The 22,840-nt window shown below is 44.8% G+C and overlaps 2 protein-coding genes across 3 annotated transcripts in view; both read right to left on the reverse strand.

Moving 5' to 3' along the window:
- The window catches only part of il1rl2 (interleukin 1 receptor-like 2), a 41,356-nt gene extending 31,736 nt beyond the window's left edge, over nt 1–9,620 (reverse strand). Inside the window, exon 1 of the mRNA XM_072444190.1 lies at nt 9,559–9,620. Within this exon, the coding sequence (XP_072300291.1) occupies nt 9,559–9,616 (58 nt within the window). The 5' untranslated portion in view covers nt 9,617–9,620. The remainder of the gene's footprint in view (nt 1–9,558) is intronic.
- Nucleotides 9,621–14,727: 5,107 nt separating this feature from the next.
- LOC140359324 (interleukin-1 receptor type 1-like) overlaps nt 14,728–22,840 on the reverse strand; it is an 87,952-nt gene continuing 79,839 nt past the window's right edge. Inside the window, exons 11-13 of one of the 2 annotated variants that reach the window (XM_072444192.1) lie at nt 18,045–18,208; nt 17,514–17,981; nt 14,728–15,058 (exon numbers count right to left, since the gene is read on the reverse strand). In XM_072444192.1, the coding sequence (XP_072300293.1) occupies nt 14,810–15,058; nt 17,514–17,981; nt 18,045–18,208 (881 nt within the window). In that variant the 3' untranslated portion in view covers nt 14,728–14,809. Of the gene's footprint in view, nt 15,059–17,513; nt 18,209–22,840 lie in introns of both variants that reach the window. The other variant, XM_072444191.1, reaches the window with a different exon arrangement.

Below are 22,840 nucleotides of genomic sequence, written 5' to 3' on the forward strand. Positions count from 1 at the left end.
TGATTTTTTTTCTTTCTGGTGTCATGTGCTGTAGAGCTTTCATGGCTCCTCTCCAACCAGACGATGGCCATAATTATGTCCCTTGTGTTTGGGAGTGGACCACCTACTAGGTGTTTCCCCCAGCCCTATTTAGCGTAGGGGCCGATACGCCCTTATCCTGAATCCATCAAAAGCCGCGACACTGCCCTGGGTTATACCTTAAAAATCACAAAAAGATCATTCAATCAAATCTTATCAAATTATGCCTGGGGTGTGTTTATGTAATCCTAGAAATTCCGTCTTAACTGATAAGGTCAGGCCTCTAATAATCAGTTTATAGCTTGCACGGTTCCGTCCCAAAAGTCCGAAGGTTCACTAGTCCGAAGGTTCACTAGTCCGACAGTCGCATTGTCTAAAGTCTGCGTGCTGCTGCTCACCGATGTGGATGATGGAGTCCGCGCTCGTCGTGGTGTTGCACCGCATTATCCAGAGCGCGGTGAACACCGGAATCAGCATTTCCATCTCGGGTCGGAGCCAGAATGCGCATCCAGACCGGCGCCGTCGCCTTTCACCGGCGCTAGAATCCACTGACACCACGGGAGTGTCGGCGAGGTAAGTCCCAAAGTCATGGACAAAAAGCAAAGTATTCCAGGCGGCACGGTGTGCCTGGGGAAAGCACAGCGGGAGGCGGGGAGAGGACGTGAGAGCCCGCTGGAGGAGAGATCCAGAACCTTGGGACTTGTGAACCTTCGGACTGGTGAACCTTCGGACTGGTGAACCTTCAGACTGGTGAACCTTCGGACTGGTGAACCTTCAGACTGGTGAACCTTCGGACTGGTGAACCTTCAGACTGGTGAACCTTCAGACTGGTGAACCTTCAGACTGGTGAACCTTCGGACTGGTGAACCTTCGGACTGGTGAACCTTCAGACTGGTGAACCTTCGGACTGGTGAACCTTCAGACTGGTGAACCTTCGGACTGGTGAACCTTCAGACTGGTGAACCTTCAGACTGGTGAACCTTCAGACTGGTGAACCTTCGGACTGGTGAACCTTCGGACTGGTGAACCTTCAGACTGGTGAACCTTCAGACTGGTGAACCTTCGGACTGGTGAACCTTCAGACTGGTGAACCTTCGGACTGGTGAACCTTCAGACTGGTGAACCTTCAGACTGGTGAACCTTCAGACTGGTGAACCTTCAGACTGGTGAACCTTCGGACTGGTGAACCTTCAGACTGGTGAACCTTCGGACTGGTGAACCTTCGGACTGGTGAACCTTCAGACTGGTGAACCTTCAGACTGGTGAACCTTCGGACTGGTGAACCTTCAGACTGGTGAACCTTCAGACTGGTGAACCTTCAGACTGGTGAACCTTCGGACTGGTGAACCTTCGGACTGGTGAACCTTCAGACTGGTGAACCTTCAGACTGGTGAACCTTCAGACTGGTGAACCTTCAGACTGGTGAACCTTCGGACTGGTGAACCTTCGGACTTGTGATTTGATTTTGCTGACCGTTGAGGGGCCTGGACAGATAAGTTTGACTATAACAAGGCTGTTGATGTTTGGGCTCAAAAGCGAATCAGAAGAATTGAAATATAAATACCTTTTATTGACTTGTTGGGTTACCCACCACAAATATAGCATGTAAATAAATACATTGTTGTTGATAAAGTTATATTATTCTTTATCTGTTTGTGCGCCTCTTTTAAGGAGTAGTCATGTGCCCTTTTTGAAGGGAGGTTTGCCCTTTTTTTAAATCTCACTACGCCCTTCTGAAATCCTGAGGGAAACACTGGCCTGGAAAGGGGTTTAACTGAGTATTTCTTGCGTACCTCGTAAACATAACATTTTATGATTCATCATTTCCGGTCTGCGTCTCAGTTGCTCGAAAGACGGAGCTCACCAAACTGCAGATTTTATACTTTTTAGGGATGCGTTTTATATTAAGTACAGCCTATAACCGTGTTTTATTACTTTTGTATCTGGATTAACTATTTTTAACGACTGGATGTCGGGATTTTAACATTTTAAACTACTAGGACACTAACCGGCTACATCAAGCTAGGTTGTCGTTGTCACCTCCGCATCCGGCTATGAGAGTTGCGCGGGCCTGAGCCAGCTGTTGGCCGAGCAGGGGCAAAGACTATCTGCGCTGTGTGGAGTCCGCGACCACCATGATCCGGCGGTGGCCCTGGGTGGGACCCACGCTGCCGCCACCAGTGCCCAGCTTGCGGACACAGCGAGCTACACCACCAACGCCTCTGAAACCTGGCGGCCTCCCTCATCGCGCCTGCTGGAACCAGCGGTTCCAGCAGGGAGTCAAGCCCAAGGCTCCGGTGAGCTCTACGCCCATCAAGAGCTCATGGACTTTGGTTGGGTCACGCAATGGTGACTGGGCACCGGGCTCATTCGTGGACCTAAAAAAACTGTTTGGTCCCCTGGAGTCTCCCCCATCTTCTGACCGCATTCAGCCCCGGGGTTCGGCTGTGAGGTAGCTACATTTTACACCAGCCCCTTAACCTCCAGGGCAGATGAGTAGGGGCAGCAGGTCACCAGCACCATTGGGTCCACTGCACAAGAGTGAGTTTCTCCTGCTGTGCCCACCTCCACCTGCCGCTCCAGCTCCACCCAGAACCTCCTTGACTGCCATCTTCTCTGCCTGCCATGGCGTCTCTACATGCTTTAGTAGTTCACTTTGGTGAGGGGCGAGGGTAGTGGTAAGGAGACACTGTTGTGGCATGAAGGATGAGCATATGAGGCCGGATGGGCCCTGTAATGTTCACCCTAACCTGGTGTGCTTTGCAGTGGGGCCACTTTGGAGACCAAGACGTACAGCTATTGTTGGAGTAACAAGCTGGCTATGAGAAGTAGGGATTTCACTTTCTTGAAAGACTGGAGCGGCAGACCACTGAGGTGCTTATACTTCTGCTGGAGAGTACTGGATAACTGTACTCTGCCAAGTCAGTACTGGTGGCGGTGAAGGCATTGTTAACCTTGTACTTCAGTTTAGGTTTACCAGCAGTTGAGCTTCTTGGCAGCATTGGGCTGCAGCATGGTCCTCTCTAATCCGTCATCCAACACTGCGTGAGTTCTCAAGGTCTTAGCCTCATGGTGGAGCACGACTGGAACAACCTTCAACAGAACGCGGCCACTCTCGGTCGGACGGTTGAGGTACAGGACTCTGGTAGGTTGCTCCCCTTCCTGTGCAGGGACAGTGGCTGGGGCATGTGCTGTTGGAGTCTTGGCGTTGACCTGGTGAAGGACCTGCAGGTAGCGGCCCTGACACAGGTTGCAAAGTTTCTTTAGGGTGCACTATGCCGCCATATGTGAGCAGGCACAGTGCCAGCACCGCTTGTTGGTCTTTGTCGGTCAGCTGTTCTTTACTGAACTTGGCGATGCCTGGACACTGACTCAGGTGGTGACTACGTTTGTCACAGTAAGCATAGTAGGGCTGCAGCTTAGCTTTGCCATGGGTGTTGCCCCGTGGCTTAGATGGCTTACCTTCTGCCCCATGGAGAAGGGTGATGGGGCGCCTGCTTGATCTGGCATCAGGCTGGTCTTTAGTGCTCCTTGGAGTGGGCCGTCCGACAGGATCCTGACACAAGGATTCATACTTGAACAATTCGGCCAGGTCCTCGAGGGTGCACATCCGGTCAAAGCGGTTGTACATATACTGGTGAAACCCGGCCCTCTGCTCCGAAGGAAGCTTGCTCAGGAGTCGATCCACATGGAAGCCGCACTGGAGTTCGCCCAGGCCGTCCGGGACTAGGTTCTTCAGGATACCCACGAGTGACTGGATTTGGAGGGCGAACCGTGCGAATGCGCCTAATCCTGGGCTCGGGCCGGGGTTCGGTCCCTCTTGGTTTGATCTTTAAAGCACACATGATGTCATAAAGCGTATGATGTGTCGATCACGGGATACTTCTACAGAAGTTAGAGGACTGGGTGGGCATCACTGGTATGGCCTTAAATTGGTTTAAGTCCTATCTTGAAAACAGGAAATACTTTGTTGAGATTGGTGACTGGTAGAAGGTAAAACATTTAGGAGTAATAATGGACTCAGACCTGAATTTCAACCACTACATCAATTCAATAACATCAGTAGCTTTTTTCCATCTGAAAAGCATTGCCAAAATTAAAAATATAGTGTCCCAGCCAGATTTAGAGAGACTTATCCATGCGTTTGTCTCCAGTAGATTAGACTGTAACGGCCGCTCACTGGTCTCTCCAAACGAGCTGTAAAACAGCTGCAGTACATCCAGAACGCTGCTGCTCGGGTCCTGACTAGAACCAGGAAGTATGAGCACATTAGTCCTGTTCTCAGGTCTCTGCACTGCCCCCTGTGGCTCAGAGAAGAGACTTTAAAGCAGCTCTGCTTGTGTACAAGTCTCTCCATGGCCTAGCACCAAAGTACATCTCGGACATGTTAGTGCCATATGAACCATCTCGAACTCTGAGGACCTCAGGGACCGGCCTCCTGCTGGTGCCAGAGTCAGGACTAAACATGGACCGACCTCCTGCTGGTGCCAGAGTCAGGACTAAACATGGACCGGCCTCCTGCTGGTGCCAGAGTCAGGACTAAACATGGACCGGCCTCCTGCTGGTGCCAGAGTCAGGACTAAACATGGACCGGCCTCCTGCTGGTGCCAGAGTCAGGACTAAACGTGGACCGGCCTCCTGCTGGTGCCAGAGTCAGGACTAAACGTGGACCGGCCTCCTGCTGGTGCCAGAGTCAGGACTAAACATAGACCGGCCTCCTGCTGGTGCCAGAGTCAGGACTAAACATGGACCGGCCTCCTGCTGGTGCCAGAGTCAGGAGTCAGGACTAAACATGGACCGGCCTCCTGCTGGTGCCAGAGTCAGGAGTCAGGACTAAACATGGACCGGCCTCCTGCTGGTGCCAGAGTCAGGACTAAACATGGAGAATCTGCGTTCCAGTTCTATGGGGCAAAGGTCTGGAATAGCCTTCCCAAAGAGACAGGCCTCCACGCTGTGTTCTAAGCTAAAGACTGTATTGTTTAGCCGCGCCTATGACTGAAATACTTTTACCTGGGTTATAATATTTTAAATACCACATTAATTTGTTTTTTATGTTTTTATTTATTCATTTTGACACACACTGTTCTTATAAACTGCAGTTTTTATTTTACTTTTTAAAATGTGTCTTAAAGCGCTTTGAATTGCGCTTTGTATGAATTGTGCTCTATAAATAAATTGATTGATTGATTGATAAAGCGTATGTGATGTCATAAAGCACACTATCATGCAAAGGCAGAAGCGTCCTTGAACAGCGGAAAGGAAAGGAATGCAGGTGACATCACAAAGCACACGATAATGCAAAGGCTGGAGCGCCCCCTACTGGACACTAACTGCAAGCGCATGGAAACAATGGAGCCACGGGGCCTTTGGTACAGACACAGACCAAAGTTGCTGAAGGCGTTAGTCCTGACGCAACTGTAATATGAAGCTGTCCTGAGATCTGAATCGGTGAATACTTCATCTGATATTCAGCAAACGTTTGAAATAATCAGGCAAAATACCAATGAGAGCCGTCTAAATAAACAAAAGGCGGCGCTGTTCTCTTTTTGAATCCAATGATTGCCATCCTATTTTAGAGTGTAATGCACAGTGGTGAGTTCTGTATCCTTCTCCTGTAATGGACCTTGATGCTGAAAGAAAAACTGAGTTCAGAGGGTTAAGACTGTTGCTGTAGAATGCATAATAATATCACCATAATGCAGCACTAAGAGGAATGTAGCCTGGCTTAACCGTTTTCTACATTTAAGAGTAATACACTTTTTACTTCTAAAGAAAAATTGGAATCACATTTTTTGAGTAACTAGACTTTTGGAAAACAGCATACATTTAGTTTTATTGGAATTCATTAACAGTTTTAAATTAACAAAGTTTTGTTGGATGGAGTAAAAATCCAGAGAATAATTTGTGCTGCAGAAGAAGAATCGCATCATTTGTAGAGGATGCTACAGTACTATGTTTTAGAGTTTATATAAATTGTAAATAGTAGTGGTCCAAGGACCCTTGAGGATCACCTTTGTTTAGACGGGAGACTTCAGATTAAAAGCAGTCAGATGAAACCGTTTAAACTCTATTTGCAAACTACTTTTTTGCATTTGTATCGAACACAATGGCATCCAGACGATCCAAGAGAATACAACGGTCTATCTACAGAACTAAAGGCCTTTGACAAATCAACAAACACAGCCGCACATTCTTCATGATTTTCCAATGCAATAGCAATATAATTCACAACTTTGGAAGCAGCTGTGATGGTAAATAGCTACCACAGCAGAGTGCTATCTTATTAGTTTATTTGGTGGGGATAGTGCATGTTAATGAACATAGATGCTGTAAAACACCCCAGATCGTAGCCATGGGTTCATTTTCATCCATAGTCCAGCATTCAAACACACTCTCAAGATGGTCAGCACTAGATCATACACTCATAACTCACAGAAGTTACAAAATCCAATATGGCGGCCCTCGTGGCAGGCAGATCAGATGCGAGGTATATTTACTGTCTTGCAGCAGAAAATGTCCAGATTAATTGGCCTAGCGGCCGTGCCATGCTGTAGATTTTAGGTTCGACTCCCACTACGAACCTTAATTTTTATCGTGTTTAAATGTTTTAATGTATAGATTGCACAGTCTAGTTTGTTACATTTTCCCCCTCGTCTCCTAACTACTACAAAAACGTAGGGTTAGGGTTAAGGTTAGGGTTAGGGGTTAAAGTTAGGGTTAAGGTTAGGGGTTAAGGTTAGGGGTTAAGGTTAGGGGTTAAGGTTAGGGGTTAGGGGTTAAGGTTAGGGGTTAAAGTTAGGGTTAAGGTTAGGGGTTAAGGTTAGGGGTTAAAGTTAGGGTTAAGGTTAGGGGTTAAGGTTAGGGGTTAAGGTTAGGGGTTAAGGTTAGGGGTTAAGGTTAGGGGTTAAAGTTAGGGTTAAGGTTAGGGGTTAAGGTTAGGGGTTAAGGTTAGGGGTAAAGGTTAGGGGTTAAAGTTAGGGTTAGGGTTAAGGTTAGGGGTTAAGGTTAGGGGTTAAGGTTAGGGGTAAAGGTTAGGGGTTAAAGTTAGGATTAGGGTTAAGGTTAGGGGTTAAGGTTAGGGTCAGGGTTAAGGTTAGGGGTTAAAGTTAGGGTTAGGGTTAAGGTTAGGGGTTAAGGTTAGGGTTAAGGTTAGGGGTTAAGGTTAGGGTCAGGGTTAAGGTTAGGGGTTAAAGTTAGGGTTAAGGTTAGGGGTTAAGGTTAGGGTTAAGGTTAGGGGTTAAGGTTAGGGTTAAGGTTAAGGTTAGGGGTTAAGGTTAGGGGTTAGGGGTTAAGGTTAGGGGTTAAAGTTAGGGTTAAGGTTAGGGGTTAAGGTTAGGGGTTAAAGTTAGGGTTAAGGTTAGGGGTTAAGGTTAGGGGTTAAGGTTAGGGGTTAAGGTTAGGGGTTAAGGTTAGGGTTAAGGTTAGGGGTTAAGGTTAGGGGTTAAGGTTAGGGGTAAAGGTTAGGGGTTAAAGTTAGGGTTAGGGTTAAGGTTAGGGGTTAAGGTTAGGGGTTAAGGTTAGGGGTAAAGGTTCGGGGTTAAAGTTAGGATTAGGGTTAAGGTTAGGGGTTAAGGTTAGGGTCAGGGTTAAGGTTAGGGGTTAAAGTTAGGGTTAGGGTTAAGGTTAGGGGTTAAGGTTAGGGTTAAGGTTAGGGGTTAAGGTTAGGGTCAGGGTTAAGGTTAGGGGTTAAAGTTAGGGTTAGGGTTAAGGTTAGGGGTTAAGGTTAGGGTTAAGGTTAGGGGTTAAGGTTAGGGTCAGGGTTAAGGTTAGGGGTTAAGGTTAGGGGTTAAAGTTAGGGTTAAGGTTAGGGGTTAAGGTTAGGGTTAAGGTTAGGGGTTAAGGTTAGGGGTTAAGGTTAGGGGTTAAAGTTAGGGTTAAGGTTAGGGGTTAAAGTTAGGGTTAGGGTTAAGGTTAGGGGTTAAGGTTAGGGTCAGGGTTAAGGTTAGGGGTTAAGGTTAGGGTCAGGGTTAAGGTTAGGGGTTAAGGTTAGGGGTTAAAGTTAGGGTTAAGGTTAGGGGTTAAGGTTAGGGGTTAAGGTTAGGGGTAAATGTTAGGGGTTAAAGTTAGGGTTAGGGTTAAGGTTAGGGGTTAAGGTTAGGATTAGGGTTAAGGTTAGGGGTTAAGGTTAGGGTCAGGGTTAAGGTTAGGGTTAAGGTTAGGGGTTAAGGTTAGGGGTTAAAGTTAGGGTTAGGGTTAAGGTTAGGGGTTAAGGTTAAGATAAGATAATAAGATAATCCTTTATTTTCCACACATGGGGAAATTTCATTGTTGCAACGCAGGTAGATACAGGGAAAAGAACGTTAGGGGTTAGGGTTAGGGTTAGGGATTAACCCTAATTTTTTGTATTTTTTTTGTTGTGGTTTGGTCAAAAACAAAAAGCGCTCAACTTTCAAGTACAAAACAAGATATACTCCGTGTTAAGTGGAAGAGACTGTAATGCAATGACAAAAAGCTGTATCAGCGGGTCACTTCCGTGACTTTTGAGTGTATGATCTAGAGCTGACCCTCTCAAGATGGGTGGTGAGTCTTACCCAAGGACACAATGGCAGTATGCTTTACTTCCCTCCTGTGGCACCTGCCATACAGGTATAATCAGGCTCATCCCTGTTTAGCTTTAGAGATCTGACACGATCATGGACTGACATTGTAACAGACAAAAAAATAAAGACAAAAAACTCACATTCTGACTTAATTTGGAAATTGGGACTTTTATTTGAATTCTTCTATGTCATAACTGTTTTTCTTTTGTCGATTGTGTATTTTAAATTTTGCTCTCTGCTCTTGTTTTGTGTCTGTTCTGTATTTTATTGGAAAAAAACATTTATTAGCGAGTTAATTGGTTGAGTAAATGTGGTTATTTTGTGGTTCAGTCCGTCCTAGTTTGAACATTTAAAAGCCTGAGTCATCACCTTCAGCTCACCCCTTCCTCTCTCAGTCTAAAATGATGTCTGCTCAGCAAAAAACAAGATTTAACTTATATGATATTCCTCGAGTTACTGCAGGGACCCCACAAACCAGGCTCAATTTGATCGCCCTTAAAACATGTTTCCCCTTTCTCACAATTTACATAAAGGATCTCCAATCAAGGGAATATTTTAGATGGTCTTGCAAATATCTAGTGGCTTGTGACATTTATTTTCTAATGTAACAGTGCTGACAGTTATTGATCAATGGTGTAAGATAATCTGCACCAATAGTGAACGAGAACACACAGTTATGGGCCATGGATGGAACAGTTGTATCTGAAAAACTATGTATATGTCCTGTGGTATGTGACTATACAAATACTAAGCAAATACAATTCTAATGGTTAAACATAAAAAATATCCCCTTTTAAGTTGGATTTTTAAAAATGTGGTATATTTGATGTGAATGTGTGACAGGTGATGTCAAAATTACTTTCTATACAATTATTTAACCATTATTTTTGCCACTAAGAAACAATAGGTGAAACAATAGGACCTAAAGAAAGGCATTACACCCCCAAACGTCAAGCACCCGCATTATATCCATAAGATCCTGATACTGATAAATACTCACCATGAGCCAGAGCGTGTGAGAGCAGCAGAGATGGAAGGATCCAAGCCCAGAGCCGCATGTTCGCTCGGGTCATGGAGCACGAGAGGTCAGAGAGGTCACAGAGGTCAGACACATCGCACTCCAACAGCCAGCAGGATGTTACTGTTTTGATAGGTTTTGGAGAAAGAAGGAGAGGTTTTCTGTGAGAGAAGTTACGTGCAAAAGCGTGTTCTGTCAAGTTGGGAAAGAGGAAGTGTGTTACAGAGGAGGCCCCGCCCACTAGATTCCGATGACTGAAACGTCTTTCCTACAGCTGGGAAAGTCCATAATGCAAACACAATTTTACTATAGTGAAACAAATAAAAATCTTCATTTAGGTCAGTTTGAATGTTTCCGTGTGTTTAGAAAATGGTTTATCCAAAAATGTCACTTTCATTTGCCTTTTATAACAATAGTGTATTTAGTATTTAGTATATCATTGATTTGAACACATATAGGCATAATGGAAAATGTTTCGCCGATTTGAGAACATTTGACCAAGAAGACATATTACAGGAAGAGATTTATCACAAACATTTAGAAACATATAATATTCTTTTCCCCCCCAAACCGGACGGACACCCTTCGACCCCTGACCACACCCTTCGACCCCTGACCACACCCTTCGACCCCTGGCTGCGCCTAGAAATTCTGTCCATAAAAACTATGAACAGAACCGGTGACAAAGCGCAGCCCTGAGGAGTCCAACATGCACTGGGAACAGGTCTGACTTACTGCCTGCAATGAACACAGCTCCTGCTTCGGTCATACAGGGACCGGACAGCCCTGAGCAAAGGGCCCCGGACCTGGAGCACCCCCCAAAGAACACCCCGAGGGACACGGTCGAAAGCCTTCTCCAGATCCACAAAGCACATGAACCCTCGAGAGCCCAATGGAGAGTCTAGAGCTGGTCCAGTGGTTTTCATCCTGGCCGTGGAACAATTTAAATCAAAGTATTAAAAAAATGCTGCGGACATAAAATAGGATGACGGAGGATAAATAAATCAAGTTCAAACAATTAGAAAACTAAAATACTTGGTGAAATGTCAAGATGCTGTACATGATGTACAGCATGTGTAATTATGTGAATGAGTGTATGTGTCGACTGTGCTTGTGTGTGTACAGTGTGTGTACAAGTAGACAGGTGCGTATCTATTTGTATCCATGTATGTGCCTACGTATGTACAAGAGTGTGCATGTATGTAAGAATGTATATAGTATAAAGTACTAGTAGTAGTATAGTATACAGGTACTATAAATGTGTAATGTCATGTAAGATAAGATAAGATAATCCTTTATTGTCCACACATGGGGAAATTTCATTGTTGCAACGCAGGTAGATACAGAGGTAAATACAGAAGAAAAGATCAGATCACTTATAGGAAGTCTGAAAAACACTCTCAGTAGAAGATCTCTTATAAACAAAACCTCCCATTTCCCAACAAGGGATGGAGAGGAAAATAATAAAGATAAAAATAAATAAATGAATAAATAAATACCATTGCATGTGTCACGACAGTAATTGCACATGGTTAGGTCAGTATTGTGAGTGTTCAGGACTAACAGTGTTTGTTATAAAGTCTGACAGCAGCAGAAGGAAAGACCTGCGAAACCTCTCCTTCACACAGCGAGGGTGGATCAGTCTCTCACTGAAGCTGCTCTCCAGAGCGGAGAGAGTGTCCTGCAAGGGGACAGAGTGTCCTGCAGGGGACAGAGTGTCCTGCAGGGGACAGAGTGTCCTGCAGGGGGTGACACTCATGGTCAAGCATAGATGTGGATCTAGCCAGTCAATCTATGCACATATTCATGTGCATAGAACTGCTGTAAATAAGAGTGTTTACTTTATCACTATGATTAGTATTATTTTGTCCTGTGTTAGCTTAATTTAATATTTTTGTTTTTATTTTATTTATTTTTTCAACTTATTTATTTTCTTCTCTCTATTCCCTATTAAGAATATGAGAGGTTCTGTACATAGGAGTTAGGGTTATAAGAGCTTTTTTCTATTAAGAGTGTTTTCTGTTCTTTTCTTCTGTATCTTCTTGTGTTGCAACACCGAAATTTCTCCATGTGTGGACAAATAAAGGCTCATCTTATCTTATCTTAATTACGTAACAATGTATGCAGGAATGAATGTGCTTAGGAAGACTATGGTAGTCGTCCATATCTTATGAACAAGCAAATGGACAAAGTTACAAGAGTGGAATTAGAGCAAATGTTAATATAAAAATAGGAAACATTATATATTGTATAAGTAAAATGACGTGAAGCATCAAGGTGGGGGTGGATGGTGGCAGGTGATGGGGTGGTCAGGCTGGTCTTGGACGTAGGGAGCAGGTGCTGTTGGTGTGGAGGGACGGTGACGTCATGAGCACATTTAATGGTGGTGCAATGGCTTATTACATAATTGGGGTAAGTTTGGGACATTTACATCATTGAACAGAGCAGAGTCCATTCATGCGATTTCGAAAGCAAAAAACTCTTTATCTCCTTGGGTCTGCAGGCAGAGCAATGATGGTCACAGCCGTGAGAATGTGATCGGTTTCTGACCAGGAGCATCACAGCTATTGAAACCAAATTACAAATTACAATTGGCTCATTACAAAATTATGCCATTATTGATCTAATTTAACAATTCATGAGGTAATGGTTGATTGCATTCCTGTGGAGGGTTGTTTGTCTGACGGCCCCTGCACTGCTGCGGTATCTGGGACCAGGGGCCAGTGCGCTGGGGCCTGTTGGTCGGCTGCTGTGGTGTCTGCGTGCTGCGTTTGGGACCAGGGGCCAGGGCGCTGTGGTGGCTGCCCACGAGTCCAAAGGTTCACTAGTCCGAAATTTCCCCAAAATTTTAAGGTTCACAAATCCGAAGGTTCACTGGTCAGAAGATGTGAGTCCTCACAGGGCTCTCCTCCCTTTGCCCCACACACTGGCTTTTAAGACTTTTCTAGTGTTGATGCACTTTTTATGATTAAACTCACGTATTTTCCATATCCAACTTTTTTCTGTGCATAGCCTGAGCTCCTTATCCTATTATTAATGAATGAATTAACTCCGGGATTAAACTGTTTTCCAGTAGCCGTGGCGCGGTCAAATAGCAGCCGTTAGGGCCGCGCGCCGCGGCTCTGTAGACACTCCCGTCTTGGCGAGCTGAATATCCTTTTTGACTACCAATCCTACGGTGATCGGATCACGTGTATTTCTATACTTATGATCAAATGAAGGCATAGAGTGGAGGATTCGAGATGTTCCCTTGTTATTTTCACATACACAGTACAACATGGGGTGCCACCTGTGAGCAGCTGGTGCACTAAACGTGACGAGCCCCAGTGCGTGTCTTCGTGCTTCGTGCGCATTTTACAGACTGACTACATCTGACTATGCACCTTCACTTTAGCTCAATGAGGAACCTTCGGACTAGTGTCAAGAAATTAGACATACACCAATGCTATTCCTTAACACACAGAGAACACAATTCAACTTAGAATATGAAACAACACAGAAACGTCAGACTTTTGTGTAGCATGCATGGGAGAAACCGTCGGGCCGGGTCATCACGTTGTTGTAAGCAACGCGATGGCCCTCCTTGGTCTCACCACGTTTTTTTCTCTTGCAGGTACTTTTATTTCACATTATGGATGCAGGCATAATGGGCGGGTCACATTCTCATTGGTTAACTTCACATCAAGGCACTTGTCTTTTACAACAGTTGGTATTTTCCTTAGAGATAAGAGCGAGTAATGTTTACCTAACTCCCCTGGGGTGTTGCACCCCCTCCCTAGGATAAACATTCCTCTGCTCCATCTTTACGATACCTTCACAAATGCAGTTTGTCACACATGCTGTTTTTCTCTTAGACTAATGATGCAGATAATATACAAACGTCGTCATATCACTATTATGCAGATAATATACATCACAGAAATATAATCATATATTTACATTTTATCACAACTAGTGAACTTTCGGACTAGTGGCCTGTTGGTTGGCTGCTGCGGTATCTGCGTGCTGCGTTTGGGACCAGGGCGCTCGGGCCATCATAGCACTGAAAGTTTTGATCAAATGTACAAGAGCCTTTTCTCCTGGCAATTGATATAACATCAAAATCATTGTCAAATGTAACGTTGTTAAATGATTGTAACCACACAAAGCAAAGAGATGAACAATGAGGTGAGAGTTTATACGTTTTCTCACTCCATTTCTATTAATTATTGTCTATTGTCAAATTTGTTCTCATTGACTTGAATCATGGACACATGGTGGACATTCAAATGTATTTGTACAATTTCAGATGAACTTGTTTGTGCACCTATATTGGTAGGAGCATGCAAATATGTTATTATTATAAACCATGTGTCTTAAACTATGCTATAAGCTCGAAATAAACCAGTCAATCAAATTGAACTTGATGCTCCTGTTTGACCTGTGTGCAGCCCTCCATGGATATGTCTCTGTTTCCAGACCAAACTGCTCATGCTGAAATATGACTGCAGCCTAATGTCCTCCATGTCTTCTCCAGACCCGACATGTCTGTGGCGAGTGCTCAGACCAGCTACAGGAATGAGGAGAACCATCTTTGTGTCTAATGACGAGCGCACACCAGTGTTGCTGCTGAAGGTTGTTCTGTATGATACATTATTTTAATTGTTTTTTTTCAAAAGCTTGGCCTAGGTCTCTACTGGGGCCCCAACCTCAGATGTCCCAATGTCAGCTGTCAGTTCGGTCTTTGAGCCCTTTGAGGACTGTCCTGTGACTCCTGTCCGGCCAGAGCAGAGAAAACGCTGCTACTGCTAAAAACTTTTGTCAGGAGAGTTGCCTTTTATTTCAATTCATATTTAGAACATGTTCTCCATGAATATGAGACAGATTTGCATAACATAAGGACCGACACAAAGCTCCAGATTCATAGAATATTACGGGGTATCACAAAATACACAATCAGTCTGTACAACAGCTCTGCTATGACACTGCCCACATGACACTCGCAGGCTCCCGTAGGAGAGAGAGCAAAAGCAAAAGAGAGAGCGTGCGGCCACAAGTCTTTTTGAGTGAAGGAAACTTTCATCAAATATGTTATGAAGCAAAGGCCCAGCGCCTCATGCGGCACAAGCCTCAGGTTCACCAGCCCTGAATACGGCAATATCATGTTTGAACGTTTCCTTCCTAGAACAGAAGGTTCTGTTCATCCTGGATTGTCCATATATTGGCATTGCCTTCACACAATGTTGCCATATTCTCAGACAGGCATCCTATAGCGCACCTCCTTCCAAAACCTGCAGTTTGGGGACACACAGGAGGACAACGGTGTCTCTGTGTCCCACGTGTTCCCTGTCCTCCGCATACACACTGTCCTCCAGCAAGTCTTCGCCGTCCTCTGGGTTTTCCACCAGCACACGGCGCCCTGGGTCTGCCTGAGATAACGCACCGACTCTGGGAGCTGCTCCACGTCACAGGGCCCCAGCTCCTCCAGCTCCACCAGGATCACCTGCACAGCACAGGACACAAACTCACATACTGCCTAATGACATGACCTGACACAATGTGAGCAGACTAACCCTAACCCTAACCCACAGACATAAGAACATTGTGTATACATGAAGAATAGAGACACTGCACATTTGTCATTTCCATAAAAGATATGCCACAAGAGAAAGACTACAGAAGTGTCACGTGAACAGGGTGAACCATACGACGCAAGATCTGCATTTTCATGTGCTCTTATTTACAGCTAAAATGAAACAGAAAGAAGAAACATATTTAGATTATTTCAGTTACTGTTGCTTTGATGATAAATGAAAATGTTTGCCCAAACTTGGTGTTGAGCTAAGTAACTAAAGAGCATGCTCCCCCTGCCACGCCCTTATACAAATACACTGACCATTTCTCCATTCCTTTTGACAGTATAATCACATATATTAATATTCTATTTAGCTGTATATTTACTGAGATTTCTTTGGAGTGACAGCAGGGGGACACACCCCAAAAATACATGGTTAACATCACAAGGACTTTTTGTATCAAAAAGTATATTCGGAACAAGTGATCCAAATATGTGCCAAACTGTTTTATTACAATTTTAGCTCCTCTATGATCATAAAACATACATTTTGATGTTTTGTAGGCCACTAATACCTATTATAACTGCTAAATGTACAATGTATGTGAAAATGTGTAAATATGAGTTTACCCATGAATTTCCCATTTAGAGGTGAAAAATGCGCGTCCAAAAGGCTAATAAAATCAGAAAACATTATGCGTAAAATCTAGTCGCCTCCTGCCCAAAAATCTGTCTCTTTACAGCCGTTACGCACGTGAATACAGAGGATTCTGTGTGTGGGACCCCTAAGTCCCGCCCCGCACTCTAAAGCTATTCTTATTGGCTGGAATAATATGTCAATCAAAGTCTGCTAAGTCACTCTATGCTAAGCGCTAAGTGGATGTCAACAGTGGAACCATGTGTGTCGGAAGCTGCGCTTTTTTTTTTTTGCGGCGGCGGAGGCTGTAGCAAACAAACCCGTGGACAGAAAAATTGGTGGATGGTCTCATTCTGTAGGTAACAGTCTGAGGAAGAGATCGATGCCAAACAACATCTTATAAGTCAAACAGGTCATTTGTTATGGACGGAGAAATGCGCCGGACGTCAGAGAAGAAAACTTGGTTTACTTGACAATATCTCGAAATCGTAAAACTTCAAGAAAAATCTAAGTGGATATTGTTGTTCAATGATTCCTTACGGACTTTGTGAGACTTTCTCACAAACTATTGACAATTGCTTCTTGGGGCATATTATTCAATGTAAATCAATGACATATTCGTTTTGTTGAAAAAATAAGCTTTAAAATGATGTATGGCTTGCTGGTATTGACCACGGAAATAAAAGGGATGATGTAAGAGAATATTTGAGATATGGGAAATGCGCGCCGGCGCGCAGGTGGATGGTAACAGGTTAAGGGCCTCACTGTTGGAAAGTTGATAGCAACAACTGAAAAATATTGAAATATATTGGACCTTTACAGTTTGAGGTTTATTAGTAAAATAATCTCTTGCGAGAAGTGCTACTCAGGCCTCGTTTCCCCCGAAGTCATGGAGAGGCAAATAGGCGATGTATGGCATGAACCACAATCTCAAGGGGGGCCTGGGGGCCTCCCTGAAGATGTTTTGAACAAAAATGACATGACATCATATATGATATCATATAATCTCTTGCATTTTGGTACATTTTAGATGTGATATTATTAGCAACTCCTCACAGGCCCCAGAGTCCATACATTTCCCTGCACAGCCCCTGCTCTGCCGATCACACACAGCCCTTTAATATGCTCCTCTGGGTCTGAACGTCTGAACTGACACGTTCTGTTACATTTATGAAATCATATTTAGATTTTTGTAAGAACCATTTTGGCTTTCGTGCACCCAGTGCCAGTGTTGCGGTTTGGCTCGACAGCGGTCTCATTTTCTCTGTTCATTTCACTGTTTCTAATTAAAAATGAGACAGGTTTTCATCCACTAGAGACTGATCTGCTCCATATGAATAGTAGAATGTGAAGTCGAGACTGCTCCAAACTGTGTCCCTGGTCGGACCATGTCTGTTTAAACTGTGGCTAACAGTGGAGTCTTAGTTAGATTTGAAATGATAAAGAAATAAAATTAAATTTTGTCAACTGAACAACATAAGACAAAGTAGGCCTACTGTATCTCCCTGGTTGATCACAAAAAGGACAATGAAGCTGCTGCACAAATTCCCTTATGTCTTTCAAGTATCCCTCAGTACACCTGATGCCCTACACACTGCGCCTCACTGTATGTGCGTGATGAAAGGGAATGGACAGGGACATAAGGCTGGTCATAGTCTAACCATACTATACTTTCATGGCTTTCTAGTAAAGCTAGTACAATTGTATTTGCACAGTCTATCATGATCAGCTTCATAAGTCACTAACCTTCAGAGATCTCTCCATTAGAGCCCGGTGCATGGCTGCCACACACTCAAGGTGAGTCTGGGCGTGGCCACACATGCTGGTGTTCAGGTGGTTCAGACTGTTTAGACTGATGCTTAGCTGGTCTTGCCTAGTGTTCACGGGGCCCTCAATGTTATTATTGGTGCTCAGGTGGTCCCTGCTGCTGTCCAGCTGGAGGTGATCCTTGCCAGTGGCTAAGGAATTCATGCTGGTGTTTAGGAGGTTCAGACTGATGCTTAGCTGGTCTCCCCAAGTGTTCAGGGGCCCCTCAATGTTATTATTGGTGCTCAGTTGCTCCCTGCTCATGTTCTGTTGAAGGTGGTCCTTGTTGGTGTTCAGATGGACCTTGCTGGTGTTCAGGTGCTCCTTGTTGGTGTCCAGGTGGTCCTTGTTGGTGTTCAGATGGTCCTTGCTGGTGTTCAGGTGCTCCTTGCTGGTGTTCAGATGCTCCTTGCTGGTGTTCAGGTGCTCCTTGCTGGTGTTCAGGTGCTCCTTGCTGGTGTTCAGGTGGACCTTGCTTATGTACAGTTGATGGCTGGTCTCAGTATGATGGGTCATGGGTCTGGACTGCAGCGTGTTGTTGTTGCTGCAGTGTTTCTTGCTGAAGGTGGAGGCGGTGTAGAGCAGGAGGATGCGACGACTGGCCTGCAGGTTCTCCTCCACCATGTCAATCACAGCTGCACCAACAAGACAGACACAAAAAGTTACAGAGGGGTGCATTATATTATGTTCTTTATCACCAGCTCCTGCTTTTGTATTCAGATACTTCCTTTCACTTGTGTATAAATGGTTTTAATGATGGAAAGAGAAGAGCTGTGTCTATATTTATTGGATCCTATGTATAAATGAATAAATAATTAGATTACATAACATTTGAAATTATCAGTGGGTGATTTTTTTTTTTTACCAAGGGGGATGGTTCAGTTGGCAAATGTGCATAATGAAAGGAAAGTGGTCCTTCCCCCGTGAAATGTTGTAGAAAATGGGTGTAATTTCTTATAATGTGCAGAGGTTTGAATGAGATTTGATTGGTCCACTTGGCCTGGGTATTATAACATAAAGGCAAAAATCATTGGGAATTATAATCAGGGTATTTATACGTTATAGTATTGGTGATCTTCATGTGTTTAGATTTCAAGTGTTTAGATTCTGACTTAACACCTGAAAATACTAAAACATTTTAGCAAGTGTTTTTTAAATTACCTTTACATATTTATATTCTATAAAGGTAATTTGTACTTGTAGATGAACTTGAACATATCTTTTTTTATATTATGGTGATGTTCTTTATATTAATGTCTTAAATCCCTGGACATCTTATATCACAGAGCTCTGAGATTCACCCACCATTGTGACCTCTATGTCAGGACTGGGGGGCCTCTTTGTCAGGGCTGGGGGGGCTTCTTTGTCAGGGCTGGGGGGCCTCTTTGGGTCCCAGCAGGTTCACGCATTGGATGATTTTAGTTTATAAATGTGTGTGTGTGTCATAGTGCCCCCTCATACTTGTGTGTCCTAGTGCAGAGAGCAGAGGTCATTATGTCGTGCACTCACATGTACAGCCTAGTGCCCCATGTAAGGACTGACTGGAGAAAGAGAGCGTTTTCTTACTTGGAATGACCTTGGAATGACCTTCAAACAGAGTGGATGTCGAAAGAGCTGGGTTCAATTGGGGGTTTTCATGCGATTTTAAAAGGGAAACTGTTTGGTCTACCCCAAGGTCACCCCAAGGTCACCCCAAGGTCACCCCAAGGTCACCATGGTAAAAGACGTTTCGACCTCAATGGTTTTCTGAACTTGTTAGATAAATATGAATAAATAAATAAATGCAGTTTTAAAAATATAAAGAACATAAATAAGAAGACAAAAAAGAACACAAAGAAACAAAACCAGACGACAGCAGAAAAGAAAGAAAATTAACCAAACCAAACGACCCATGTAGTCTTTCGGATTTGTCAATTTTAAAATCAAGTCTGAGTGTGATTTTTTTCTATTTCGCGAATGTCCAATATAATGTCGTTCAAGTCCTTTATTGTCTTTATTGATCTCTGTGCCATATTTCTGAGCAGCAGGACAGTCGGAAAAAAACATGATCATTGTTGCTGCCACGGTCTCTCCAGCACTTCTATTTCCTGTGAATAATGATATGAAAAAACATGACATACGACAGAATTCCCTCCAAACATGTGATTTTATGGTTCTCCACTGGAAAGTACATATAATCTCCTAAGGACTAAAAGGACTAAACATGGAGCGGCCTCCTGCTGGTGCCAGAGTCAGGACTAAACATGGACCGGCCTCCTGCTGGTGCCAGAGTCAGGAATAAACATGGAGCGGCCTCCTGCTGGTGCCAGAGTCAGGACTAAACATGGACCGGCCTCCTGCTGGTGCCAGAGTCAGGAATAAACATGGACCGGCCTCCTGCTGGTGCCAGAGTCAGGACTAAACATGGACCGGCCTCCTGTTGGTGCCAGAGTCAGGACTAAACATGGACCGGCCTCCTGTTGGTGCCAGAGTCAGGACTAAACATGGACCGGCCTCCTGCTGGTGCCAGAGTCGGGACTAAACATGGACCGGCCTCCTGCTGGTGCCAGAGTCAGGACTAAACATGGACCGGCCTCCTGCTGGTGCCAGAGTCAGGACTAAACATGGACCGGCCTCCTGCTGGTGCCAGAGTCAGGACTAAACATGGACCGGCCTCCTGCTGGTGCCAGAGTCAGGACTAAACATGGACCAGCCTCCTGCTGGTGCCAGAGTCAGGACTAAACATGGACCGGCCTCCTGCTGGTGCCAGAGTCAGGACTAAACATGGACCAGCCTCCTGCTGGTGCCAGAGTCAGGACTAAACATGGAGCGGCCTCCTGCTGGTGCCAGAGTCAGGACTAAACATGGACCGGCCTCCTGCTGGTGCCAGAGTCAGGACTAAACATGGACCGGCCTCCTGCTGGTGCCAGAGTCAGGACTAAACATGGACCGGCCTCCTGCTGGTGCCAGAGTCAGGACTAAACATGGACCAGCCTCCTGCTGGTGCCAGAGTCAGGACTAAACATGGAGCGGCCTCCTGCTGGTGCCAGAGTCAGGACTAAACATGGAGCGGCCTCCTGCTGGTGCCAGAGTCAGGACTAAACATGGAGCGGCCTCCTGCTGGTGCCAGAGTCAGGACTAAACATGGACCGGCCTCCTGCTGGTGCCAGAGTCAGGACTAAACATGGTGAATCTGTGTTTCAGTTTTACGCTGCTAAAATCTGGAACATTCTTGCTGAAGATGTGAGACAGGCCTTTACTCTGTCGATGTTCAAATCTAGGCTAAAAACATTGTTGTTTAACTGTGCATATGACTGAAAATATTCTATGACTCTTTTATGACTTTAATGCATTTTTTCCTGTTGTGAAGCACGTTGAATTGCCTTGTATGAATTGTGCTCTACAAATAAACTTGTCTATTTTTAATGTAATTGGTAGAGTTAATACATTTATATAAGAACAATGTTACTCCCCTTGAAAGGTCCCATCAGAGGGTTGTGTGGGCGTGTCCCTCGTTAGTCCAGGAGTGTTCCAATGTAGAAAAAAGTTTCAGTTGTTTCATCTGGACTCAGTTTAGAAAAAACAAGACGTTTCGACTCTAATCCAAGAGTCATTGTCAACTCAGATATTTATTCTATTCTGTGGTAAGCCCCGCCCATTGGGCGGGCCTTCCTGTAGTAGAAAAAGTTGTTTTGTTTCAAACAGAAACTTACCCTCTTTGTTTCTAACGAGCTAGCCTTTTGTTCACTATCAGCCCTTTAATGGGCTCTTAGTTTCCCCTTTGTCTCTGTGTGTCCCTGACTCACACCCTGAGGACCTGATGAGCATCCAAATGCCCTGGACCTCTACCTCTCCAGGGATTAAAAAAATCCATTATAAACCACAGGAAGGTTGAACCTTAACCCTCCATTTCTGTTTAAAGAAGGTCTTTCTTTTTTAACAAAAATAGCTTCCTTAACTCCTCTTTCAAACCATCTTTTCTCCTGCTTAAAACCTTCACCTCACCGTCTTCAAACGAGTGATTAGAGGCTTCAAGATGGAGATGCACGGCGCTCTGAGGTCCTGAACTTGTATTTCTTCTGTGCTGATAAAGCCTCTTGTGTAGAGGCTGTTTCGTCTCACCTATGTAACGTTCTTTACAGCTTTCTTCACTGCATTGGATCGAATAAACTACATTGCTCTGTTTTTGAGTCGGCAACTTGTCCTTAGGATGAACCAGTTTTTGTCTTAAAGTGTTTCCTGGTTTAAAATAAACAAAGACTCTGCAATTTTTCAGACAGTCCCGAGACATAAGGTATAGAAACACCCTTCCTTCTCTGTTCTGTTTCCTTTTTGTCCCTTTTGTCCTGCTTGGTCACTCTTTACTGAAGAGTTGAGGGCCCAAGTGGGGTGTCCACAGGCTGAGAGGGCATTCCAGACGTGTTTTTCCTCTTTCCTCTTGTCCTCTGAGCTGGTGGACTCCTCTTGCCCTCTGAGCTGGTGGGCTCCTCTTGCCCTCTGAGCTGGTGGGCTCCTCTTGCTCTCTGAGCTGGTGGGCTCCTCTTGCTCTCTGAGCTGGTGGGCTCCTCTTGCCCTCTGAGCTGGTGGGCTCCTCTTGCTCTCTGAGCTGGTGGGCTCCTCTTGCCCTCTGAGCTGGTGGGCTCCTCTTGCTCTCTGAGCTGGTGGGCTCCTCTTGGACTCTGTGTTGTAATGTTCTGATCACTTCCGGCTTGTGCTTATGTCTCGGCACAAATAACAAAATTACAGAAAAAAAAAGCAATTTTTTGCGACCAATCTGAGTCTCATTTCCTCGTGGCGTGGACAGCTCAGTAGTTCTCCCACATGTCAATCATTCTTGTGTCCTACTGCACACCTGCAGCCTCGTTCCCAGCATAGCAGCACGTTTCCCTGGCTGCGCATGCGTGGTTGACATGCCGGTGTGTGTTATCAAAGCTAGCAGCGAGTTCCTTCAGTGTAGCTCCACGCTTCGGACCGCCAAGTGCAAAAATGGTTGAGGGACGACAGAGAAAGACTGTGTTGGAGAAGAGATGGAAATCTGCGGAGACGAGAGATGTGATGCTCCGTCGCGCTAAAAAACAAACGCACGTGTAGCAGTGAGGCTGTTGCGTGCTCACGCATGAGGTTTGATGTAGGCGGCCTCAGAAAGAACAGGAGGAGGGGCATCTAAAAAAAAGGGACTAACAGTCACTTGAGTTCTCAAATTGGCCTCTATTATTCCTTTAAGCTAAAACAAATAAAATCATTCTCAATATTATTATTATCAAAGTAAGAGCTTTTCTGTTCTGCCC

This window comes from Eucyclogobius newberryi, unplaced genomic scaffold (genome assembly GCF_026437365.1).
Source record: "Eucyclogobius newberryi isolate DKJ021-1_F unplaced genomic scaffold, fEucNew1.0.hap1 SCAF_14, whole genome shotgun sequence".
NCBI lineage: Eukaryota > Metazoa > Chordata > Actinopteri > Gobiiformes > Gobiidae > Eucyclogobius > Eucyclogobius newberryi.